This window comes from Pelodiscus sinensis, chromosome 1, assembly GCF_049634645.1.
Source record: "Pelodiscus sinensis isolate JC-2024 chromosome 1, ASM4963464v1, whole genome shotgun sequence".
NCBI lineage: Eukaryota > Metazoa > Chordata > Testudines > Trionychidae > Pelodiscus > Pelodiscus sinensis.
In genome coordinates, this window is record NC_134711.1 from 160,931,656 (window position 1) to 160,959,324 (window position 27,669).

Here is a 27,669-nt window from a genome sequence, read left to right on the forward strand (position 1 = left end):
AAAGGGAGGCACCAGGAGGGTGCTGGGCTAAGGAAAGGTGCAGGTGCCAGGGGATTCTGGGGTGAGGAGGAGGGGAGAGCTGGCCACCGGAAGCAGAACTGGACAGGGGAATCAGGGCAAGCTGGGGAGATTGGGGGGCTGGTGGAAGCAGGGCTGCCGGGGGATGTGAGGTTGGGGGCAGGGAGCTGGCCGGAGAAAATGTGGGTGGGGTGGGAGAAGCGGCCGCTGGAAGGAGGGCTGGACGCAGGCAGTGGGGCTGGCCAAGGGAGATTGGGAGGAGAAGCGGGGGAGAACTGGCTGCCCGGGAGGAGGTTGGGGGAAGTGGGGCTGACCAGAGGTGCAGCAAGGGGAGCAGGGGGGAGGAATGAATCGGCCTGTAGGGAATGGGACTGACCCGACCCCATTCCCCCCTCTCCCGCCACACACAAAGCACGAGTTAGTCCGGCACAGGGATTCTACTGTCCCCTTCCCCCCCCCCACACACCCCTTGAGTAGTTGCGAACTATCTGGCTGGTAGACACACTCATGCAGCCTGAGCACATTTACCAGCCAGGCAGTTCGAAGCTACAAACTGATACATCTATTAATAATATAACTTACCTACTGAGAAAATACCAGACATGTTATATGTCTGGTACATGCAGTCCCCGGGTTACGTACAAGATAGGGACTGTAGGTTTGTTCTTAAGTTGAATCTGTATGTAAGTCGGAACTGGCGTCCAGATTCAGCCGCTGCTGAAACTGATCAGTTTCAACAGCGGCTGAATCTGGACACCAGTTCTGACTTACATACAGATTCAACATAAGAACCCCAGGCATCCCCAAGTCAGCTGCTGCTGAAACTGATCAGCAGCTGATTCCAGGAAGCCCGGGGCAGGGAGACCAGGGAGACGGGAAGCAAAGCAGAGCAAAGCCGCGGAGCACGCGGGCAGCGGACAGCCCAGACGCGTCTGGGCTGTCCGCTGCCCGCGTGCTCTGCTGCTTTGCTTCCTCTCCCTGGTCTGCTGGAGACCAGGGAGACGGGCCCCGTTCGTAACTGCGGATCCGACATAAGTCAGATCCGCGTAACTCGGGGACTGCCTGTATTTTCTCAGTTTGTTTTTCATGTGTTTATATTTTTGGGCTGCAAAAAGCAGAACTGAAAAAAAGTGTTCCAATTAAAGTAAAAAGTTTGGGAAACTCTGGTCTAACCAGCTTTCTGTCTGTCTTACAGCCCATTTATCCAATCCATATTCCTTAACTTGCTGGCAAGAATATTGTGGGTGACCATATCAAAAGCTTTGCTAAAGGTGGCACTGGGAGATTTGGGAGGACCAAAAACAACTTATTTGAATATTCATCATTTGATTAATGAATATACAAATATTCAAATGAACATTACTGGTCCTCAAAAAGTTTGTGAATGGATTTACTGGTCCCCGTGTCAAAAAGTTTGGGAACCCCTGTTATAGACATATGTATATACATATGTCTGTAAGGTGAAAAACAGTGGAAAGTCGCTGACCTGTTTATAAGCCAAGTATAGACTTCTAGTCCCAGCTCATCAGCGCGGGCTGAGGGACGCTGCAGGCATAGAACCTCTCAGCTTTCATTGGCTGCTGTTCGCTATTCCCATGGCTCCCATTGGCTGGGACCCAGCCCTTTGGTCTTCTACTTTGGCTGCATGTAGCTGAGACATACAGTCTGCCCTGCCCACCTGCTGCTGTGATCCTAATGGTAGCTGCAGGCACAGAGCCTCTCAGCTCCTAGCCATGGAAGCTGAGAGGCTCCGTGCCTGCATCCAGCGCGTCCCTCAGCCTGCACTGTTTCCTTCAGCCTGCATTGTTTCCCATGGCTTGGGAAGAACACCATCATAAGCCAACCCCCGTTCTTCATAGTGGGACTTTTTTCCAAAAAAGTCAGCTTATGAAAGAGTATGTGTATAAAGCTCAATCATAAGATTTTATATATATCTTATATACATAAAAATCAAGAGCTTCCGTGGGCAAAACCCACTTCTACAATTTTCCTGATATTCATATCTACTTTGTGAGGCATGGATGAACGTAAAATGCTGATTTCCTGCTATATTTTTTGTAGACAATTGTAATACATAGTTCCAAAGAAATTAGGCAACTATATAATTATCAGGGTACAAACAAATTTTATACTTTTTATCCTATATGTCATAGCAAAAATCCAATGTACTTAATACAATTGTGCTGTTGTTCTTTTAGCATACCCTGTCTTGATATTTTTCCATTTAATTCTTTCTGATAATAAAACTTGAAATTAATTTTTAGTGACATCTAGCCCTTAAACTACTGTCAGTTGCTATCATTTATATGAATATGAAGGCCAATACTGAGTAAAACAAAAAGTAACTTGAATTCTCCCTTTTGAATACTTGAATTTTGTGTTTTTCTGTGATAGACCTTGTGTAATATTTTATTTTTCCTCTTAAATTGGGGATTAACATAGAAGGCTTTTCCTACAAAAAATGAACTGGTCATTTTAAGAATTGGCAGGTAGATGGGTGTGTTGTAAATGTGTGTGATGTCTGGGATTTTCAAAGAAGTCTACAGGTAGTAGGTTCAAAACATCAGTGCCAAATTAAAGCTGTTGTGGAAATTCCAATTGAAGCGTGTGATAGAAGGATCACATTAATGCCAGTTTTTAATACAACAATACTATGAGGCAGAAATTCAGTGTGCACACCACTGGTTAATTTCCATTTCTACCATGTCCACAGTTTTTTAAGAGTGTAGTTTCTTGTCAGTAAAATTGACACTACAGAGCACTCTAGTATCAATATCCTTCCTATCCAGTGCAGTGTTTTCATTTTTATATGTGATTTAATTCCAGTTTAAAAGTAGCATACAGAAAAGTTATATAATAAACTAGTAAAGATAGCCATTTTTCTGTATTTTCAAAGTTAATCTATAGGTCTGATCTCGACCCATAAGTGGGTACTTCCAAGTACTTGATCCTTGCATTTTTTTTCAAATCTGGCTTTCACCACACCTTTCAAGAGTATATAAACACCTTAGAATCTGATTTAATGATGCATATTGTACCTTGACACTTGAATATTGTTGTTCCTGTTGCTGTTTGTTTTTTGTGACATATGAAAATCTTATTTCTTTGTAAGTAAATATATGCTAGAATTGTAACTTCACTCTAGTATTACTATACAAACCTGTGGTTAACCATTTATTTTAGTAGTTTTACAAAGGCTGGAGCATTCACAGCAAATATTAAGCTTTTGCTTACAATTTATTTTTTATTGCTTTTTTAATGCAGTATACCTAATAAATGTGGACCTAGTCAAATTTCTCACTCTCTTCAAAGGCAGTAGTAATGATCAAGAATTGCCAGATTGGGCTGTAGTGTAAAGATGAGGGGGAAATAGTGGTTTGGCTGTGTAGACGGAAATAACGGCTGTTATTTTGAAATAACTTTGCTGTGTAGACATACCCTGTGTGGCCTAGTTGTGTCAACACCCACCATTGCCACTTTATGTGTTCATGTGTTTCAGCACAGGAACTGAGCTTTCCTGAAAGATCTTTGTACAACAAACATTATGAGCTGTGAAAGTGACAACTTTCTTACAGCAGAAAAATTATATTGTTAGCCAAATGGCTAGACTTTGGAAACTGACCTAGACTCAAAGATTTATAGTAAAATCTCCCCTGTAGAAAGATTTAGACAGCTCTGCGTGGGAGAGAAGTAAGTTACTCTGTGTATTTGTGTTTTCTTTTGAAAGGCTTTTGTTGGTCAATGTTTCTGAAAGAGCTTACACATTTGCCTCTTTTCTATATTATGCAGAGAAGGCCAAGCCATTATTTTTGTCATTGATAGCAGTGATAAGTTAAGAATGGTTGTGGCCAAAGAAGAACTTGACACCCTCCTGAATCACCCAGGTGAGAAGATGCTATTTTTCCTACCATCTTCATATTACATTGCATTGTTTTAAACATAAAAATCCTTGTCATTGTACACATTCTTCATTTTAAAGAGAACATCAAAACTTAGGACTAGATAAAATACCTGCTGACCTCAATAGGAGCTGGATTGAGCCTTCTTTGATCAACATGGAACAGAAGTTAATAGGTGTTTTGAGGGACAATAAATAGTGTTTTATAAAAGCTGGAAGCTTATAGACAACATGTGTGTATTTTCATTTGCAAAGTCAGAAAAAAAATTTCCATTAAGACAATGAATTATTTCAATGTAGCTTTTTGCTATGTGGTTAATGATATACCAGACCTCGGTATTGGCCTCTGAAGAGATAAGAATACTAGGAACTTCGTTTTATAATTTTGCAGCTAGATTTAGATTGGATAGCTAAGCAATTCCACAATTTCAACTGTCTAGATGAGGTGATTCATAATGATTTCAAAGGTTACACTCTGAAATAGGTTTTGTGGTGGTTTTCCAGGGGTAATGGAATTAAACCAATTTACTGATGTGATGTGGATTTCTTGACTAATCACAAGAGCAAATTCTCTATGCTAAAAGTTTAAAGTAAAACTACTATAAAGCCTCATTTTAATTCCTAATCTTGCATATTGTAGCAGTTCAATGCGAGTTGATTGCTCGGTCTATCAAACTGAGTAATTTGTAAGATAAGGTTCTGACAATATTGGTCAGAAAGAAAGCTGTCATGAAAGCTAATGAAGATAAGAATAATTCTGGGGCTTTATTGGTGTCAAAATATGTACAGTATGGTGAACAAGATTGCTGAGTTGATCAACATAAAAATTGTAGTTAGATCTGAGAGAGCTGATTGATTGAAGAGGAGAAGACCCAAGGACAGACTCTGGTACAAGAAAGAGACACAGAACAGTTAAAAGAATAGTTGAAGGACACTGCCACAATAATCAACTGAGTAGAATGTCAAGGAGAAGTGTGTCCCATAATATGGAAGGCCTTAGAGCAAGTTAACTGTACAAATGAAAGTAACCTTGTTTCCAGGGATCAAGATTGTGACCTTCTATAGTTCACCATTTTCCCATTGGCCTAGGAAAGGGAATCTTGAATTTCTGCCTCATAGCATCATAAAACAAAAGTTTTGTTTATGTTTTGCTGTTGTGACTATTCTTGGGACTTGTAAATTGGTTGATAATGCAAAGGAGTATGTAAGTGTAATAATACTCATTCTGCAGTATGTAGAAATATAAAGTTGGAGAAGATCTCAAGAGGTTATCTAATCCTCTGTGGCTGGATTAAGTATACCTAAACTATCCTGGACAGGTGTTTCTCTAATATGTTACTGAAAATCTCCAAATATGGGAATCTATGAACTCTCTCGGTAACCTGTTCTAGTGCTTAGTAATATCTTAGTTAGAAAGTTTTTACTAGTATCTAATCTAAAACTCCATTACTGTAAACTGAAGTGATTACTTCTTGTTTTACCCTCAGTGGACCTGGAGAACAATTGATCACCAGTCTCTTTATAATAATAGTTTGAATAATTGAAGACTATTATCATGTTCCCCCTCCACCTTTTTTTTTCTAGACTAAACATGCCAGTTTTTTCACATTTTTCTCATTGGTCATGTTTTCTAAACCTCTTCCTATTTCTGTAGCTCTCCTCTGGACTCTGTCAGTTTGTTCACATCTCTCTTAAAGTGTAGTGCCCCAAACTGGATATTGTATTCCATTTGAGGCCTCATCAGTGGTGAGTACATCAGAAGAATTACTTCTCATCTCTTAAGTGCAACTTTCCTTTTAATACCTCACAGAATAGCATTTGCCTTTTTCACAGGAGCATTGCACTGATATTCAACTTCAGACCCACTATAATCCAGTCTTTTCTGCAGTACTGCTGCCTATCTAGTTATTTCCTATTTTGTATTTAAACATTTTTCTTTCCTAAATTCACTATTTTGCATTTTTGATCAAAAAATCAACAAAATTCACTTCAGTATTCTCCGGTTTATCAAGAATATTTAATTATAATCTGGTCCTCCTGATTGCTTGCAACCCTTTCTGGCTTGCCATTCACAGGCTTTAGATGTGTGCTTGCCATTCCATCTTCCAAATAGTTAATGAAAGACCCCCATGGAATCCCATTTGATGTGTCCTCTAATTTTAATAAGAAACAATTTATAATTACTATGAGTGTGCTCTTTCAGTTATGCACCCACATTATATAGCTTCATCTAGATTGAGAGTGGGCAATAATTTTTGATGGGGGGCCTTCAAGATTTTGGTAATTGATTAAGGGTTACACTTGCTTATGAAGGAGGTACAAGATCTGGGAGAGGGGGCATGGCTGTAGGAGAGGATTCTGGCCTTGGAGAGGGTATAGGAAGGTCTGGGAGGGAGTTGTGACCTGGGGAAGGAGAGGAGGGAGGGTGCAGAGGGTTTTGCTGGTGACTTGGGGCAGAAGACAGTGGTGGCAGGGAGTTGGGAGGTCAGAGGGGCTGGTGAGCTAAAGGCAAGCTGTTGCTGGGAGGCACTTAGCTATGCAGTTCCCAGCCAGTAGTCCTACAGAACCCTGAGGCAGGCTCCCTGCCTGCCACAGTGCTAGGCTGCCCCAAATGGTTGGCTGCTCCCTGTTACTCTCTGATCTTGGCACTGGAGGGGGGGGGGCTTTGCATGCTGCCCGCGCCCCAGCAAAATCTCTCCGCTCCCATTGGCTGGTTTCTGTGAAGTCTTCCTCGTCCCCAGTGCCCGGAGCAGAGAGCCACAGGGAGAAACCAGCTGCTTAAAGCAGTGTGGAACTGCTCTGAAGCAGCTGACTACTCTGTGCCTGAGAGTCCCAGCAGGGAGGCCCGCAGGCCAAATTGGGCAGCCCCAGGGCCAGGTAGGCACTCTGCAGGTCAGATCCAGTGAGTTGGTGGGCTGTCTCCAGCCTACTGGATGGATCTTGCCCACCCCTGATCTAGACAATATTTCTGTAGTTTGCTTATGAGAGGTGGGACTGTGTCAAAAGCCTTACAGGGGGTCCAGATCACAATAAAAGCTTCAGGTGGCATGTTGGGAAAATGAGAGGGTGACAATTAATTAAGTAGACCAGTTAACTAAGAGTAATGCTTACCAACGGAATACCAATTTTCAAAAAAATAGTATACAGGTACTCACCAATCCAATAGTAGTACTGCACTGCAGAAGCGTTGGTTTCTTGAAGCACTTTGATGTATACAGGTAAAGTGTTCTACACATTAGGTTTTCTTATGGCACTCCATCATCACCATGGGCTGCAGGTGGCAGACAGCCAGATCAGTAAAACTGTACTGAACATAATTTAATCTTTCGATTAACACAACTGTTGTGAGCAAGACATGAGAAGTAATTCCGCTCTACTCTGTGCTAATGAGGCCTCAATTGGAGTACTGTGTCCAGTTCTGGGCACCACATTTCAAGAAAGATGTGGAGAAATTAGAGAGGGTTCAGAGTAGGGATGTAAGTGACTAGTCGACTACCCGATAAGCATATCAACTAGTCGCTTTCCCCCCTCTTGCTGCCGCTCTCTGAGAGAGGCAGCAGTGGGGGAGAAGGAGCCAGTGCTTGGGGGGAACTGGCTTAAAAGTCGGTTCTCCCAGCACTGTCTCTGGGGGGACAGAAGAGGCAGAGGCATAGCGGAGGATCTGCTGCAAGGCTCTTAATACATTTAAAAAGCAGAGGTGCAGTGAAGGGGACCAGGAGTGAGCCAGGAATCAGCTGTCCCAGCTCATGACCTGTCTCCCAGCTATGCCTCTGCCTTTTAAATGTATTAAGAGCCACCAGGAGCTAACCCCAGTTTGGCTCTGAAGTTCCCCTCTTATCAACTAATTGAGTAGTTGGGGGAATTTCCATCAACTACTCAATTAGCTGATGACCTGCAATTTAACATCCCTGGTCCAGAGAAGAGCAACAAAAATGATTCAAGGTCTAGCAAACATGACCTAGGAGAGAAGACTGAAGGAACTGGGTTAGTTTAGTTTGGAAAAGAGAAGAATAAGAGGGGACATGATAGCATTTTTCAAGTACCTAAATGAGTGTTACAAGGAGGAGGGATTAAAATTTTTCTCCTTGACCACTGACGATAGGACAAGAACCAATGGGCTTAAATTGCAGTAAGGGAGGTTTAGGTTGGACATTAGGAAAAACTTCCTAACTGTCAGGGTGGTTAAACACCGGAATAAATTGCCTAGGAAGTTATGGAATCTCCATCACTGGAGATATTTAAGAGCAGGTTAGATAGGCATCTATAATGGATGATCTAGATGGTGGTTGGTCCTGCCGTGAGGTCTCTTCCATTTCTAGTATTTTATGATTCAGAAGACATTTCAAGATTGTGCAGTGCTTCATGGTCACCATTATCAGTGTCAATTATCATTGTAGATGTAGAAGTTGTAAGAAACTGGGTTGAATCAGTAACAACTCTGATGCACTTTGCAAGCTGCTTTTTTAAAATAAATCACTCATATTGGCTTGCTAACTTGTTTTCTGTCTCTTTTTCATAACAGTAGAGTACAGAATGAACAATTGCATAAACCTCCTGGGCGTTATACTAGTCTCAGTTACTAGATTAAAGATTTGTATTGGGAGATAACAGAGAAGCAGGTTAATAGAACTTTCCAATTGACGAAGTGCTGGAGAACACAGCTTTTACTGCTTTGTATCTACTGCTCCCTCCTCACTCTTAGACTGGTTATCATGTCAAAAAAGGGAAACTAGAGTTGTATGGCATGATTTGCTCCTGAAAAATGTGTTTGCCACTACTTATTACCTTATGCTCTAGATTTGATTGTTTGATTAAAGTAGTTTCAGATTGATCAGTTAATACTTAGATTAGGTTAATAATATTTACTGTGGCTGTTGTTTGGGATAAAGCCACTTCTTCTCATGTGCGGCAAGTGGGATCAATTGGTGCACTTAAGGAGATATCCCTTGATTTAAATGGAGACTGGTGTCTGGTGATCCATTAAATGGTGTCTAGAATTCAGGATCAATGATCCCTGAAGGTTTCTTAGAAAAGAGTTACATATGTTAAGATAAGGTATAAATTCATGTCTTTCTCATGATTTTGTTTGGAGTGGTTGGGAGAAGAGGATGGTAAAGTCAGTTTCATTTCATGTCTTTAATTTTTTTTAAAGAGATGCATATAGGTGTGTGCCCTGTGATTGCAGCAGGTGGGTGTGTTGTGAAAATGAAAACATGTTAAAGAAAAATAAATTATTATAATTGGGTAACACATATTACAAATAATGGAAATTTTAGTGACCACTAGTCTCAGTAATATTTTTATTATGACTTTGTTCTACATCAGTTAGGATCTTTGATGCCCTCTAAAGGTTGCTATCTTGCATAGATATTCACTCTTGGGTTACTTGACCTCCAAAATATGCTTTTAAAATACCTTCCAGTTTTCTTATATAAGAAAGCTCATATATAAAATTCAAGGCTTCTGTGAGAGAGGGAAGATAATAGAGCCTCTGATTACAACAGAGAAACAAGCATTAACCAGTAGCTACAATGTTCATATATTTAAAGGCAGCAAAGGGGAATCTCTTCTGTAGTTTTTATGAGTATGTTGTAGCTATATAACTTTGTAGCAGTATATAAAAAACTGATACTATAGAAGGGAAGCCAAAGTTGCAAAACAGTTTCAGCTCCACTGTTTCACAAGTTCATAATTTCCTAAAAAATAACTTATTGGGCAAATGTTTTCTTTGCATGTTCGTGTGCAAAAAATGGAAGCCAGAGGAAAATATTTTCAAAAATCTCTGTTCTGTGAAGATTAGAAAAATACTTTTTCCATTTTAGAAAAACTCCCTTCACATAACTTAAAAATGGCTGACTTGAAATGATGTATGTAAAAATCTCATTAAGAATATCCATAAACACATCTGGGGAAAAAGTTAATATTAATGATGTGAAAAACTAACAATTAGCTACAGTTTACTTGCTTAGCTTGCTTGCTTGTTTTCTGCCTCTTTGCATAAAAGTAGGGTGTAGAATATGTAATTGCATAACCTCCTGGGAATTATACTAGTCTCAGATACTAGATTAAAGATTTGTATTGGGAAATAACAGAGAAGCAAGTTAATAGAACTTTCTAGTTGGTAAATTCAGTAGAAAATATTGTTTACGTATAGGTTTGCTTCTAGACAGATATGAATACTCTTATTTAAGTGTATACTTATGTAAGATGTTGGTGTCTTAAATGGGCTTTAACTCTTGTCTTGCTAAAAAATCCACAACACATGAAAATCTCAGTAACCTAGGAAATTGAGTGGTAAAACTCTTCATGTAACATTAGCATTGCTCAGTTGAAATAAAAACATTAGGATTCTTACGATAATATTAATTTGTTTATTTTGCATGTATGTGATATTCTTATATTTAATGTACCCATAGAATGCTACACATAGACAAAATGATTAACTTAGCTAGCCTCATGTTGCAGTATGGACTTGAGGTTTTCATATCCTGACTATTTAACTGTGAAACCTAAAAGTTGTTTTGATTAAACTTAAATTGTATGTTCTCAGGCTTTTAATTTGCTAAAGGGTATCTGAAAAAATGTACAGGTCGAACCTCTCTAGTCCCACAATCTTGGGACTTAACCAGTGCTGAACCAGAGAATTTGCTGAACCGCAAGAGTGCAGTATTGTCTAGCAGTATTACCAACATTTGCACTGGTTGCTGGGCTCTTAGAAGACATTCGGGGTAAATTAGAGGTAAATAACAGCACAGAACACTGAGTGCCGGGACTAGTAGCTGTAAACATGCTTTATGAGGCCATAAGAAACTTGGCTATAACCAGGGCTCGCCAGCCGCGCTGTCTGGCAATCAGTGCATGGGCAGATCGTTCTGCGCATGCGCAGATCGCCCGAACCCAGCTCTTCCAGGTTACAATCTACTCACCCGTGGCGAGTAGATTGTATTATTTGTCGAGCCCTGGTTATAACCATAAGTGGTCATCCAGCTAACTAAAATTGTGGATGTTGCTGGATTAGAAAGGCAGACAGTTTTAATTACTGTTTGATTGTTTGTTGTTGTTTTTTTATAGCCATCCTGATCTCTAAATGAGGGAATTGGGTTGGAAGGGTGGGGTGGAAAGTGTATGTAGCTATGAGCCATTATGAAGAAAGAATGAAGAGTTGTTTTAAAAAAAGAAACAAACACAGCTCTAGCCACTTCAGAATTATGAGACTTGCTTGTCAGCAAAGGGCTGGTCTATGCGTTCCAAGTTTAAACAACTAATATAGTGATAAATGAGTTAGTAGTCCTTTAAAGAATACATTTCTTTGAAAAACTCAAATCTTTTAGTGCTGCTTACTTCCTGTTCCTTGGAGTTTAGGGAAAAATTGCATCTTCCTATCAAGATTTGGATGATGTTGTCGTATGTAGTCTTCTTTATTTTCTCCCCTCTTGATAGCAGCATAGGTAATTCCATAGCTAGACTTGCTATTGCGCGCGCGCTCGCTCTCTCTCTCTCTCTCTCTCTCTTGTTTTTTTTTTTTTTTTGCAGGCTATGGCACTGATGAGCTTGTTTTGTTTCAGTAACTCTTTAATACTCTATCATAGTCAGATAGGACCGAGCATTTTAGTAGGTGCTGAGTGAGTTCTCACTGGCTTGTCTACTTCTGTAGCATAAAGGCATTTCTCCATATTCTTGTGTGTGTGTGTAAGAATGCCAAGAGCTAAATGTCTATTGTCAATGCATTGAGCTCTTAGCTCCAGTCTTGTGATTCCTGCTGCTAGCTGAAAAAAAACCTACTGGAAAAAGAGCCTTTGTTTGAGCACAGGAGGGATGTAAAGGATTACCAGGTGTGTGCGTGCGTGCGTGCAATTTTTTTAAGCTTTAGAGAAAATAATGAGCATTCTCCAAGATACCTGAAGATAGCTTATCCTATCCTAATTCAGTTCTGGTCAGAGGGGTATAAAGTGTTAATTTTGTAGCTATTTATACATGCTGTCCTTCACTAAATTGTAAGGGTATGGTGGTTAGAAGCTATGATTTGACCCCTACATATTCCTCTTCACCAAATACCTAAAACTGCAGCCATAAATGTATTTGAGTTGGGGATTCCAACACTTACCAGAAAATTTGTGAGCACTCTCAAAGCATGCGGCTGAGGCCATGTGCCCCAACAGTGTGCATCTTAGTAGGATAAAACTTTCACAGACCACAATGACAGGTAAGCAGTATATCCTTTTTTATTGTTCATGTTTCATTCACTTGCAAATGTTGATGAGCATTACCAAATGTCTGGTATTCCTTGCTTTTGTTTATGCTTAGATATCAAACACCGTAGATTACCTATCTTGTTCTTTGCTAACAAGATGGACCTCAGGGATGCGGTATCATCTGTGAAAGTCTCTCAGTTACTGTCTTTAGAGAACCTCAAAGATAAACCATGGCATATCTGGTAAAGTACTATTACCTCACCTTTTTTGTTGTTGACTGAAGTGTTCAACGTAACTTTTCCATAGCATTAACTATCCTATTACTTATATGAGAGCAAGCCAGATAAAATTCCGTATCTTTTCACTGGTATCTGAGTAGATATGGAGCTTTGTACCATACTTGCAATGAAATCTGATTGAAAAAAATATTTGTGTAAAATAATGTACAATTAGGCTTAAAAAATGTACCAGAAATCTATTAACCAGAGACTAGTAGGAGGGGTTGCCTCCAGTGAAGGTTGATGGCAGTTTCCGAGTGGGTAGAACAGTTCCATTCACTGTTCATGGGAAGTGAAATAGTAGTGGATTCTCACCACAGTGATGTAGTCATGCCCTCTCCTACACTGTAAGATTCTGAGTAGGTATTGTGAAACTGATCAGAATCTTGGTGTGTCACACTGTGACTACTTTGGAAACCTAACAATCAGAGAACAGGCAGTGGAGTTATCTGTGTACAGATTAAGATAGATAATACCGTATACTATTAGTTCATATTTAGAAAATTATCTTTGCATTTATAAAAAATAGAAACTTGTATGTGAACATTTAAATTTTTCTGAAGCTGATAGCTTATGGCCCATCTTCACAAATGAAAAACTTTGCATTTGTTAGTGACAGCTATCAGAGGCATATACAGGATTTCTGACTTCCAGGCACCAACCTTTTTTTAATCCATGTCACTAGCCCATGAAACTTCTAAGGTGTGTCTACGCTGCAATGAAAACCTGAGATCAGATTCCATCTTGAGCTCAGCCCTTTTGTCTATACTCAGTTCTATCTGACTAAGGTCTGGAGCCCAGGACCCTATGAGTTGGGCAGGTTTAAGCCAGGGTCCTGCTGGGACATGGGCCCAGACTCCATCATTTTGCAGTGTTTGATGCAACTTGGATCCAGGATTCCCAAACTGAGGTCCTGAGAGTCCACCAACACTATCCTGCAATCCCATGGACTAGTGTTCTTTGTCCTCTCTGTCCCAAGAATAGCCATTCAACTCATGGGGAAAGCAACCTCGCTCGTTCAAATATGGCAGCTCAGCACATTTAACCCTACCATTTTATTCTGACCGTTGCGTTGCACACACAGTGAATCTTCATCATTTTCAATGGCTACTAACCAGAAGTAGTCCCATCAATGGACCCAGTGCAGTTTGAAAAGCCTTCTCTTTGAAAACCAGCTGTTGCTTTAGGAATATTGGGTAAATAACTCACCTGATTGCCTTAGTCATTTGCAGTTGACTTTCCAACACCAAACTAATTAGCAACAGCCCTATAGCAGTAAGGGGTAGCTTGCAGATGATAACAGTCTGCTTCTGGACCGACATGGCTAGCTACACATGTGCGTTGTGAGCCTACAGAGTTGGGCAAGCTGCTTGCAATGCTCCAGAAATGTAGCTTGCTTCAAGTGAAAGTTTTGGACCCACTGCTGGTCATCCCAGGTCCACATATCTATGTGAGCCCCACCAGTCTGTGCTTGTGGCCCTTCTCTACAAGCACCCATCTACATAGGGATTGTCAGTAGCTATACCAAGAGTAATGAGTAGCAACAGCCAGTTTGAGTCTTCTCTGTCTGTAGCATCGGCAACCTGCTCCATCATTAGTTCTGTCAGGTGCTTGTGGTGGGTCCAAAAACATCCACCGTAGATGGATGGAAGGATGGTCTGTTTGTTTCCTGAAACAGGAGCAAAAGTCCAAAAAGTGATGTTCTTCAAATGGTGAGACTGCCATGCTGCTGGCTTCCCATGCTGGGAGCATCCAGACCAAAAAGATAATTCAGCAGAATGTGTTGTGGGCTGCAACAACTTTACATGATGTGTGGAATGGACAGTCAAGTTTTCCCATACTGCACCATAAACAAAGGGCTATAATAGCCAGTTTTCAGGAGGAAGAAGGAAGTCTGTGATATTGTTGGTTGGACTTAGGTCTGTGTGTTGTGTACACTGGAGTTCCAGTGTGGAACCTACACTCACAAGTTCTTAAGATAGGGTCACTAATGAGTGTGGATGCTCAAGTCCTGGGCTTTGATTCAAGTCCCAGTAATCCTGGGCTTACATTGCAATGTAGATATATCCTTAGGCTATGTTTCTCTCTCAATAAAAGACCCACAGCATGGCCACAGCTGCCCTGGATCAGTGGGATTGGGCGTGGGCTGGAGCTTGGGCTCTAAGACCCCATGAAGCAGGAGGCTCTCAGAGCCTGGGCTCCAAACAAGTCCCAAATGTCTGTTGTTTTTAGCCCTGCATCCTGGGTTTGCTCATATGGGTCTGAGACTCAGTGCTGTGGTTTTTTTATCACATTTTAGACTTACCCTGAGAAGTACCTTTTTTTGGTATTTTTACAACAGCTCCTGCTATACTAAAGCAATGTTAGAGAGCAAGAAAATCAAAGCATAATTTCTAGATAATGTTTTAAAATGTTGAGTATAACTACCACTAAAATTTAAAATTAAATCACAGGGGATTTTTGGAAAGGAGGCAAGCCTAATCTCCAGATCCTGTCACAATGAAGTGAAAACGCTTTTCATTTTATAATCTGAAATGGTCAGCGCTGAGCTTCCTTTCACGTATGATTCTCAAAACTTAAAAAATAAGTGGAGCTGTTGAATAATCACAGTTAACTCGTGATTAAAAAAATAATTGTGATTATTTTTAAATCACAATCACACCGTTAAACATTAGGATGCCAATTGAAATGTATTAAATATTTTGGTGGCTTTTCTATGTTTTCAGATATACTGTTTCTCTTACAACGTAGGATACCTAGTGTACGGTGCTTACTTTATATTTTTGTTCCAAATTTGCATTGTAAAAAAAGGAGAGAGTTTTATTTTTAACTGCAATTATGTAACAAAAATCCTCCATTTATAAGTTACACTGTCATGATAAAGAGATTTCACTATAGTACTTGTATGAGGTGAAATGAAAAATACCATCTAAAACCTTAGAACCTATAGGTTCACTCAGTTCTACTTCTTGATCAGTCAGTCACTAAAACAGAAAAGCTTGTTGACACTTAATGCTAATGATAATGCTGCTTGCTTCTTATTTACAGTATCACCTAAAAGTGAGACTAGGTGTTCACACGGCGCTTTTGTAGCTCATGTTGCAAGTTATTTGTGCCAGACATGTTATACATCTATATGCTCCTTCATGCTTCGACCACCATTCCAGAAGACATGCTTATGATGACGATGATGATGCTCATTAAAGTGTTAATTACCTTTGTGACTGAATTCCTTGGAGGAGAATTGTATGTCTTCTGTTTTACCTGCATTCTGCCATATATTTCGTGTTAAAGCAATCTCGGATGATGACCCAGAACATCTTTGTTTTAAGAACACTTTTCACAGAAGAGTTTACAAAACACAAAGAAGGTACCAATGTGAGATTTCTAAAAATAGGTACAGCATGTGACACAACATTTAAGAATCTGAAGGGGCACCAAAAATCTAAGAGGGACAAGGTGTGAAGCATACTTTCAGAAGTCTTAAAAGAGCATCACTCAGATGTGGAAACTATAGAACCTCTCCTCCTCTTCCCACCCCACCTCCAAAAAAATCTATCTTTTGCTGTTGGCATCTGATTCAGCAACAACAAAACTGTCAGCCTGCTCTGCTTTAGATTGTTATCAAGCAGAACCCACTATCAGCTTGGATGTTTTTCCTCTGGAATGGTCATTAAAGGATGAAAGGGACATATGAATCATTAGCATATCCAGTAGGTAAACCTTGCAACACTGGCTACAACAGTGCCATGTGAATTCCTCTTCTCACTTTCAGGTAACACAGGAAACAGGAAGTGAGCGGCATTATTTCCTGCAAATTGTATCCCTACTTGTTTGTCTGAACAATTGGCTGAACAAGAAATAGCACTGTAGTGAGCTCTGTACACTTTGCAGTCTGTTGTGATTGAAATCTATATATTTGGAAATTTAGAAAACATTCAAAACAGCACAATTTAATGTTTTAATTGCTTGACAGCCCTAATAAAAAGCTGCTGCTTTCAGTAAATATCTAGATATGGTGACTCAGGTATTCCTCCTCTGTATTATGTTAGTAAAATACTTCGCACAGAAACTAGCATTCTTGAAAATTCACCTCTTATTCATAAATTATTAGCCTTTCTCTGCTTTTACAGTTTGCATGCGATAACATGGCTACAGTATTTTGTTTGGGTGGTTTTTCTTGTTGTTTTTTGCAAAAGGATCAAAGGACATATAGGTTAGCATTGGCCATATTCCTTTGTAAATGGATTTATGAATAACAAATGTAGTGGGCCTAACTCTGCTGTGCTAAGTTAATTTCAGTGCAACGAAAAGAGGGATTGTAAGTAGCCAATTATAATAGTTCCTTGATTCTAACAGTGGGTTTAGCCTGGGTAATATCCTAACAGACATCCACTGGTAGTGATTCCTAATGCCAACTGGGGATTACCAACGGGTGCGTCATGATCTAATTGCACCTAATTGCATCTAATTCAACCTCAGCATGGCCCCTATCCCTGAGCCAGGTGGGAGGAATGCATGTTAATCACTCTTTTTGCTGAAGTTATTCTTAATAGCCTATCTACACAGTGGAATATAGCAGAGTAACCGTTCTGGTTAAGTGTGGGCTCTATAGTTTAGGAGCCGTCAGCATACAGTGGGTCTGACACCCGGCAGCTGGCCCTGCTCCCAGGGAACTGGCTGCCCCTACTGCAGGCTCTGCTATTAAGTTGGTGCTTGCTAGCTCCTAAACTGCATAGCCCACAGAGCGGGCAGCTGGCTCCCCAGGAGCAGGGCCGGTTGCCAGGACCCATAGTGTTGGTCGAAGCCCGCTGACTCCAAGTTAAACTGCAGTGCCTGCAGCAAGGAGAAAGGTGGGCAGCTGACACCCCAGACAGGCAGAGTTTAACAGGTAACATTGACCGATTAAGCATCGACTTATCAATTGACTGGTTAAACTCTAATAATCCTATTTCTGTTAGTGTAGAGAAAATATTCTGTTAGTGTAGAGAAGCGTGTCCGTCCAGAGGAGCAATTCTAGAATAGTTTTAGCAAAATAGTTAAATTAGCTCATGTATGTATGGCTGCCTTCTTGTTAAAGAATAAAACATCTGATACTGACACATGCTGTATTTGGAGGTATTCTGCTATACTTATCACGTAGTTCACAAAATTGAGATATGATAACCACTTTTATGCAACACGGTGTTTTACATGGATTTTACAGTTTAGTCTCTGTTTGTTTTAGTGCTAGTGATGCACTTAAAGGAGAAGGGTTACAAGAAGGTGTAGATTGGCTCCAAGGTAGGTCAAATCTAATTCTATTCTTTTCTTTTCTTTTTCTCTAGACTTTTTATTTTTATTTTATAAGTTTTCTTTCATTTCATTTGCCTTGTTTCTATCTATTTCTGCTCTCAGATCAAATCACACAGTGAGTACCAGTACCAACCTGATATTTTACCCGTGGTGGGTTTTTTGTTATAATTTTCTGCAGCTACTGCCATTCTAGCAAAAGTGATGTTTCTTTGTAAAAACTTACATGAACTCAAAATTACAGAATATTATTTGAAGAAAAGATAACACATGTTAATTTTTAGTAATAGTTTATTGGGATTAGGACTTTCAGTCTAAGAATCTCTTGGTTATGTAAGAGTACAGTGTGCTCTTGAATCTTTTTTATGTTGCTCATGGTAACTTAATTTATTTCCTTAGATATCTTACCTGTCATGCTCCAGTGTTCCTTATTCTTTTTTCTCTATATTTTGTTACCTATTTTAAATGTTGAATGAATAGGCTGAGCAGTATATAAAAGTTTCTGGAAGAGCTGGGTGTCATAGTCCAAGTTAATCTTACGAGAGCACTGTTGAACCCTCTTAAACACCAAATGTGTCCTGATTGCATCATGTGTGACTCTCCTCCACTCAAGTCATGATAGCTAGGGGTAATTCTTTTTCCATTGAAGTGAATGGGAGTCTTGCCATTGAGTTCAGCAGGAGAAGGATTAGACTCTTGAAGAATAGCCCATTTTTATGGATGTCTGGAAGCAAGAGAAGGCTATTAAAGTATATTTGTGTGATGTCATATACATTTATAATGATATGGACGCTGAAGAATTCTTGGATTCTTCTGCATTTCTGTTGGCGCTGTAGGACAAGGGGGTCAATGGGGTTCTGGCCAATGAAGGCCAGATGGCACAATTGACCTGGGGCAGGATTTCTCGTTCCTTGGCAAGTATTTTAAAAATGTTAAGAGTATGTCTACATTATGATTAAAACTCCTACAGCACCATGTCTCAGAGCCTTGATCAGCTCACTATAAAATTGTAGACATTTGGGCTAAGGCTGGAGGCCACTTCTGAGACCCACTCCCTTTACCAGGGGGTCTCTTAGGCTACGTCTACACTGGCCCCTTTTCCGGAAGGGGCATGTAAATTTCATGAGTCGTAGTAGGGAAATGCGCGGGGGATTTAAATATCCCCCGCGGCATTTAAATAAAAATGTCCGCCGCTTTTTTCCGGCTTTTAAAAAAGCCGGAAAAGAGCGTCTACACTGGCCCCGATCCTCCGGAAAAAGTGCCCTTTTCCGGAGGGTCTTATTCCTACTTCGATGATGACCCACTTTTTCCGGAGGATCGGGGCCAGTGTAGACGCTCTTTTCCGGCTTTTTTAAAAGCCGGAAAAAAGCGGCGGACATTTTTATTTAAATGCCGCGGGGGATATTTAAATCCCCCGCGCATTTCCCTACTACGACTCATGAAATTTACATGCCCCTTCCGGAAAAGGGGCCAGTGTAGACGTAGCCTTAGAGTATAGACATCCTGAGAGCTTCCTAAAGTACCTATTTTTCTGGGTGTTCTGTGGATAAATTATTTAATTATTTTATTATGTTTGTGCCTTACTTGGAAGTTAAGCACTGTAACTGTAAAAGAGTATTAAATCCTTCAAAGACTAATTATTAAAATAAATGCATTTCTTTCGTTTTGACTGGGACCAGGATTAAAGAATCCAAGACTGTGATATATTCACATTATGCAGATCATATCACATGTAGCATTCTCATAATAGCATAAACAGTGGGAGATGTACAGTACCTAGTATTTTGATTTTAATCTCTTTCCTGCAGAGTTTGTGTACTCCTGTGAATTAGTATAGTGTTTAACACACTGAGACTTGATTTTTTTTGTTTTGTTTGAGTCCTTGAATGCTACTGCTAAACAAATAACAAATCCTACATTTAGGTTGGTAGGGTCTCTTGAATTTCCCTCACTCTGATGTATGCTACTGAAATAAGTAACTTGTTTATTATTATAATGTAACTTAAACTAACTTGGTTTAAATCAACTTGGAAACAAAAATCAATATTTGTGCAAGGAAGGCCTTCTACAAGAAACAGTGTACAGGCAGTCCCCGGGTTACGTACATGATAGGGACTGTAGGTTTGTTCTTAAGTTGAATCTGTATGTAAGTCGGAACTGGCGTCCAGATTCAGCCGCTGCTGAAACTGACCAGAGGCTGACTACAGAAAGCCCAAGGCAGAGTTGCTCTGTCCCAGGCTTCCTGGAATCAGCCGCTGATCAGTTTCAACAGGGGCTGAATCTGGACGCCAGTTCTGACTTGCATACAGATTCAACTTAAGAACCCCAGGCGTCCCCAAGTCTGCTGCTGCTGAAACTGATCAGCGGCTGATTCCAGGAAGCCCGGGGCAGAGCAACTGCTGGGTGCTGCACCCCCCCCCAGCAGACCAGGGAGACGCGGGCGGTGGGACCAAGATGCGCCGCGGTCCCGCCGCCCGGGTCCTCCGCGGCTTTGCTCCGCGTCTCCCTGGTCTGCTGGTGCCTCTGGGGCGAGAAAAGCCCCGTTCGTAAGTACGGATCCAACATAAGTCGGATCCGCGTAACCCGGGGACTGCCTGTAGTTTGCTGCCCCCATTATGGTGTTCTGTTCTGAGCAAGCCACTAGATGTCAGTAATGATCCAAAGTCTTTTCTGCTAAAGGACTCCATTTATTCATGAGTACTAGAGTACTCCTTTCTATTTAGAATCTTGTCTGGTTACTAGGGAGACATAAGGGTTTTTTAACACTTTTGATGATGAAAATGTATGAGTGAAGGAATTACTTACCAATCACTGTTCAATAAAATTTTGTGCAAGGGGAAACAACTCCCCAAAAATAACATTTACAGGAATGTATTATGTTCTCTTACAAAAACACAGGATGCACCACATAGGATTTTTTTTGGGGGGGGAGGGATGTCCAACATCTTATTATTAGTTTCCTATTTTTCTCCCGCACCTTATCACAAAGGGCAGCTTGCAGCTCTGCTGGGTTTTCCTGACTTCCTAGGGAAGAGATCTGTCTGACCTAAAAGTATCCTTATTGCTTCAATTTCCTTTGATTCCTTTTGTCTTCATAAGGAATCCAGTAGGTGGCAATAGCCTAGAATTGGAAATTATGCTCCATGCATCAGGCTGTTTACATGAATCTGAAATGGCAGCCTGAGGTGCTTTCCTGGCCAAACACATTCTGGATCAAAATTAAAGATTCTAAATGGACACAGTCTGCTCTTAGACCAGGAATTAGAAAGATACATTTAAAAATAACACATTTAATTAAGAAGATAAACCATTATAACAGTTACTTCTGCTGTAGTTCATTTTGCAGAAATCTCTATTATAGACCCTTGCTTTTTTCAAATTATCAGAAAATTATGAAACACTCACTTTTGTGGCTGAAATTTTCCATCCATCAAAGGTTGAGACTAACTTCTCACCCCCATTCTGCTCCACAATATAAAATAATGTGACTAAATACAGATGCCATTTCTGAGTTAAGAGGGCAAAAACTACTTTCTCCTTTATGAAAATCTGTTTTTAATCAGACTACAACAACCCACCTGAAGTTTGGCATATGTACTTGATGTGAATTTAGCCCTGGTTGAGGACCAGCATATTGCCATGTACTCAGAAAAATATTGATTTTATTTTACTGAAGTTATAATTTGAACATCTGCATGATTTAATTAAGTACACATTGAAACATTGCTAAGAAGTGTTGTTTGACAACAGTTTTGTGAAAAATGAAAATGCCGCTTCCTGTTGCTGATGATGTGATCAGCAGTGATAGCTTTAGCAGACTGAACTGAGTCAGTTTATGTGCTGTTAAGGAACTAAGCTTTTATGGAGCTCAGTTTTATAGAGATCCAGAACTTTTAGACAGATTTGGAATGAATTCTTGTATAACTTTCTCTGTGTGTTATTACTCTGATTCAGGCAGTCACATAAGGTGTGGAAAAGAATGAAATAATTGTATGGTAGGATCTTTCTGTTTAAATGGCATTTCTGGCAGAAATGGTTTAATTAGAGAGGAATTTCAGAAGTAGACCCTCTAGGGTGCAAATTCAAGATATAAACTGTATTTAACTGTATTTAACTGTATGTAACTTTTCCATGGTTATTACCACAAATGCACACAGATACAAAATTACAATATCATTTGTTGTAACCTAAATATATTGGGAGGGGAGGGTTTATGGGGGTGACAGTTTCACAACATACATGTACTAAAGCTGGTATTTATAATATGAGGTTGACTTTCTCTTTTTGTTACCAGATCAGATCCAAGCAATGAAGACATGAGAGGCCAGTAAGATAAAAGACCTGTCATACATTAACTTTGGCAGTAGATGTACAAGCTCCTGGAACCCCAAGGAAGACCTCAAAGAATCAAAAATCTAAATACAGTGCATTCTGTTGTTTCCTTTCATTATCTTTTACAAGGGGCCAAGAGAAGTAAACTTTTTAGAAAATGTAGTGCCTCAGGTATGTACATACATGAATTAAATTAAATCTTTGCTAAGTCTGAAGAGAATGCTAAAGTTAACACATTATTAATAAATAAGCATCCTCCATCCTTTAAGTTTTATTGTGAAATACAGTTTTAAGCTTCTAATACATCATTTAATATATCCAGATTTTCAAAGTTATTAATGATTTCATGTGCCGCCATAATGTTTTGCATATTGAACTTTAGACATCTTGCAAAGAAGCCTTTTTCAGAATATGGATGTGCAGCATTTCTTGAAAATGTCCCTGTAAGGTGTCTCAGGAAGGGCACTCAAAATCAGTAGTCATTTCTGAAAATCTTGTCTACTGGTATTAGTTTTTTAAAGTATTTTTGTAACGTTGTAGGTTAAAATGTGGTATGTGTTGGTTAAAAATGATTGCAGATGTTTTTAAGGAATAGCTTGTATTGTAATGCAACAGCTGTACACACACTCCTCTCAATAAAATATAAATATAAGATATACATGTTGTTTTGAAGCTGAAGTGTATTTCTGTTGTGGCCTTTTGATGGAGCTCAATTTTGAATTGTTACAACAAAATTTTAGATTAAATTGTCTTCACTGAGAATAACAGAATGATTCTACTACAACATTCCAAACTTCCTTTGCATAAAGCAGTGTTAGATTTACTTCTCTTTGTTAAACTTTCATATAAGCTACACCTCTATGTAGGGATGTAAGTGACTAGTTGACTATCTGATAAGCAAAAGCTTATCAGATAGTTGATTAGTCCCTCGACTAGTTGCTCCCCTCCCCCCCGCTGCCTCTTGTCAGAGGCAGCAAGGTTGGGAGAGCAGTAGCAGGTGCTGGGGGGAGCTGGCTTAAAAGCCAGTTCTCCTAAGCATTGTCTCCAAGGGGGGGCAGAGGAGTCAGGGTGGTAGTGGGGACTAGGTGCAAGCCAGGAATCAGCTGATTCCCAGCTCGTCCCCAGTCCCAGATGCTGTACCTCTGCTTTGGAAATGTATTAAGAGTCTGCCGGTTCTTAATACATTTAAAAGGCAGCTTCCTCACTTATCAACTAGTTGATGGAAAATCCATCGACTAGTTGATTAAATTTCACAACCCTACCTCTATCCCTGCACTTCAGGAAACTGCCTTTGAAACCTGCATTTTGAAGATGTAATTTGTCCAGCCCAATAGCACATTTTCTTCCTATTATTATATAAAGTATCTTTTTATGTATCTAGTATGGTGGCCTAAATTGTTTCACTTAGATTTGTTTCTGTAAATTAGCTGAATGGAAAAATACCCCAGCTAGCAATTTAAGTTGATTTGCTCATGCCTAGGAAAATGTCTCTGTGTGAGTAAAAATAATCCAGAATTGTGGAAGGGCAGCACAATATTTAGTGATATTTGAATGTATTGGCTTTAGTAATTGGTGTGAATGACTAAATTATGAGGGCACATCAGTACCGAATTCTTACGACAGATTTCCTCCCGTCATTTTCATTTAAAATAATATATAAAATAGGGATAGAAATGTAGCCGTGTTAGTCTGGGGTAGTTGAAGCAAAATGCAGGACAATGTAGCACTTTAATAGCAAGTGCTTCTCTGGGAAATTAGAAGCCTCACTTCACAAAAAAATGTTTGGAGCAAAGGGAATAGCTTCACATATATTACCAGCTAATTAAACAACAGAACCTAGTACTAGCTCAGCCTGTTCATTACAGGAAACTAAATATTGATATACAGATGTTCTTACTATAGCCTTATCTACACTTACCAGGAGATTAGTGTTGTGAGGATTGATCTCTACAGGAGCCAGTTTAGCAGGTTTAGTATAGATCCGCTAAATCAACTTCTGATCATGCTCTCATTGATTCTGGTACTCCACTGGATTGAGAAGTGTAAGGATCCCTCACAGTGGTCCCACTGCAGTAACTTGGTCTCAGGTATGTCGATTCCAGCTACACTATTCATGTAGCTGGAGTTGCATACCTTAAGTTCAACATTGCCCCCTTGTGTAGACCTGGACTGTGAGACAAAGCTGAGGAATATTTTATTCCTGATACTTCCTCTTGTCCAAACAATGCCTATCCTCCATACTATCATATATTACTGAGGCTATGTCTACACTGCAATAAAAAACCACAGTACTGAGACTGGGTTAGCTGGGTTGGACTTGTGGGATTTGGGCTACAGTGGTAAAAACGGCAGTTTAGATGTTTCAGCATAGCTTGGAGGATTGGCTCTGAGACCCTGTGCTACTGTGTATATAACCAATTTGTCTTGCATTCAGGTAATATATGAATATAAAAGGAAAACTCTCTGTGGGGATGTAATTTTCTTGGTTCACCTATTTTTTAAATGAAATCTTGTTTTGAAGTGTTTTAGTTATAACTAAACATAACATTAAAGCCAAAATTATAACAATTGCTGAAAGAAAGTTTAAGACCCCATATCGTATAGTTCAGTGGTTCTCAAGCTTTTTGACCCATGGACCATTTGGCTCATTGCAAACCTTTCCGTGGACCACTAGTTGCTAATGGAAACTGACCCTTAATTACATAATTACACCGAACCATTTTGCTACTGCTGCAGCTAGAGAGAATGGCTTAATTTAAATTGTAAAACAAATTAAGCATTTTAACTTTGTCATGTTAGTTTATCAAACTTCATTTTAAATAAAGTAAAATATTAATTTATATCCAACACTAAAGGTTTCAATGTTTTCTTTATTTATGATAGGGATTGAGAATCTTTTTTGGGTCGAGGGCCACTGACCCACAGAAAAATCAGTTGGGGACCATGCAAGTGAGAAGCAAAAAAACTTCCAAAAATCCCCAACCCTCGCTGATATGGCCCCCAACTGAGACACCTCACTTTGCCACTCCAGCCCTACAAGGCGAAGGGAAGAGACAGTGAGCAGTTTGATCTGCCTCTCTTCACAAGCCGGGTCTGGCGGGGAAGATCGGGGCTTTCTTCACCTCCTCCCACTGCGTCTTCTGAGCCAGAACTTGGAGCTGTTGCTGCCTCCTCATGGCTGCATGGAGACCACAAGGCTTGAGCAGGAGCCCGGGATCCCACCTGCCTGGGAGGGAGCGCTGAGCTCATGCCACGGACCACCTGGGAGATGGCTATGGACTATTAGTGGCCCTCAGACTGCACTTTAAGAACCACTGGTATAGCGGAACTGGGTATGTGTCTTTCTTGCTTAAAATGTCTGATTAGACATTGATGTTCCCCTTCTTGGATAATATCTACTCTTTAAAATACCTAAGTTTTACTTTCTGTAATTGGAACTGCATTTGCTCTGTTACAGGAATCTGCTTGCTAATTTTTTTTTCTAGCTCCCAAAGAAAGGCGACTGTTACTGCTTTCACTTCCTCCCATGCAGGTTACCTTGTGAACTGCATGGATACATCTCCCCAATCTTCTGCCTTGATGCGCAAATGTTTTTTGCAGCAACACGTTCAGGGTTTTTTTCATTTAACAGTTCGTTCCATCTTCTCCTCCTTCCATCTTGGCCTTAATCTGTAGAGAGAGGTTTTCTGGACAGCAAGAGCTAGGCTCCCTTTTCCTAGTTATTTAATCCCCAGATTCTTCAATCATTGAGAGATCTGTTTGGCAACAAACTCAAGTCTTCTATTCTAATGTTTGGCTCCAGGCACTGACACTTTCCATGTGAACTGCACAACTCCAGAAAGAATGAGTGACTGTATGTTAAGATTAGAATTGACTACATTAAAATACCCCCTAAGCTAAGTTCCTTCTAAACTGTGCAGCTATTTTCTGAGCCCTGCTGAGAGGTTCAAAGCTCCTGTGCAGGCAAAGAGCTCAGCTGACTGGCGGGGGGTGGGGACGGTCATCTAGCTAAGCAGCAGCTAAATGGAGTTATGCTGTTGAACTAAAGAGTTCCTAAAGCAGATAAGAAGGTGATATAAGCAGGGAATAAGTGGCTGTGGGAGTGAATGAGTGAGTAATTCATTAATTGGCTTGGGGGAAATTCGGGGAGAGGGGAGAGAGTCCCATCTACCCAGAGAGAGAGAGGCAGTGGCAGAAACCCAGCCATCTCTTCAACCCTCTTGGGCTGGGAAGGGGGAGATAAGGGGATGACTGCATGGGGTAGGTGGGGGAAAGATGCGGGTGGGTGGGTGCTGACATCTGTATAGTGAGATACAGGCAGGGGGCAGTTTATTAGGGGTGTCCTGATTCACTTGCTGCAGTCCTCTCTGGCTGGCTGGGTTGGAGGGAGAGGGGAAAAGAGACTGCATGAGTTGTGCGTGTGCCAGGAGGACATTTGCATGATTTCCTTTCAAACAAAGTTTACATAGGTGTTAATGGCTTATGGTAAGGGAGATTTTTTTTAACAGATTTTTGTTTGTTTGTTGCAGATATCTGAAACTCTGATCTTAATTATTTTTTTAAAAAACCCTGTGTAACTAATTAATACATGGTACATTTTGTTGCATTAAAGCCAGATCTTTGCTGGAAGTAGCAAGTGCTAGGTGTGATGCTAGTTTTGTAGGATTAAACCTTATTTGCAAGTTCTTTGAAACATGCATTTGTTTACATACCTTGAAGCCATGTGTTAATTTGTTTTGGGGCTTCTTCTCTTCCTACAGTGGAAGAAGGTTAATTCCCTACCTTTGTGCAGCACTTCTGTAGTCACTAAGGGTACTAGACACAGGTGTCTTGTTTTAATATATTTTCTTCCGCACATATGGACTGCTTGTGTGTGTGTGTGTGTATAAATAAATAAATATAGTGTGTGTGTGTGTGTGTGTGTGTGTGTATTTTGTTTATATTGGTGGTGCACTTCCATACACTACCTCAATATTGGTGGTGCATGTAAGAAATTTCAACGCACCTAAGGATAGAAAATATTAGAGGGAACACTGCTTCTAAGAATGTGTGGTTAGTTTTTTATTTGGATGAATCTTCTCCAGATTCATTTGACCGCCTGTAGGATACCATCCTACTGAAGACATAGTACATGTCTTTAGAGATTTAATCTTTTTATGAAAAGTCTTCCTGTTTTTCTAATGGCTTTTACATTTGTTAGTTCTGTATAAGTATTCTCTAGTTATACATTGTTATACCGTTTTTGTATCTTTTAATGATGGTTACTCTCTGTCAGTACAACGGGGAAAGGTTTATATACTTCAGGGCAAAAGAAATGAGCACACAGTGATAATCTTTTTTTTTTCTTCTAGTAATTTGAGAAGATGTGTGTTAAGAATAAATGCAAATGATTTTGCTAGTCACATACTAAACAATGTGAAAATGCTGATGACAGATTTTAGGCTGACTATCTTGGAGCGAAAGTCTATGTTACAATGCCAAATAATGTGCTTCACCATGAAACTCTTAGCTAGCATGTGTATGTAATGCTTGTGAAAGATGTCAGACTAGAAGGTAACACTTGTGTACTAGAGAGATTACAAAAAAAAAACCCAAAACTTTTAAAAAGTTATATATTCCGGTTCTTACTGAAGATCCTGCATTCTGACAGGATTTTAAC

The 27,669-nt window shown here is 40.0% G+C and overlaps 1 protein-coding gene across 4 annotated transcripts in view; it reads left to right on the top strand.

Moving 5' to 3' along the window:
* ARL6 (ARF like GTPase 6) overlaps positions 1-22,668 on the top strand; it is a 40,709-nt gene extending 18,041 nt beyond the window's left edge. For all 4 annotated transcript variants that reach the window (XM_075908962.1, XM_075908966.1, XM_075908954.1 and 1 more), the window contains exons 5-8: positions 3,808-3,902; positions 12,221-12,350; positions 17,614-17,669; positions 21,973-22,668. In XM_075908962.1, the coding sequence (XP_075765077.1) occupies positions 3,808-3,902; positions 12,221-12,350; positions 17,614-17,669; positions 21,973-21,998 (307 nt within the window). In that variant the 3' untranslated portion in view covers positions 21,999-22,668. The remainder of the gene's footprint in view (positions 1-3,807; positions 3,903-12,220; positions 12,351-17,613; positions 17,670-21,972) is intronic.
* Positions 22,669-27,669: the final 5,001 nt, after the last annotated feature.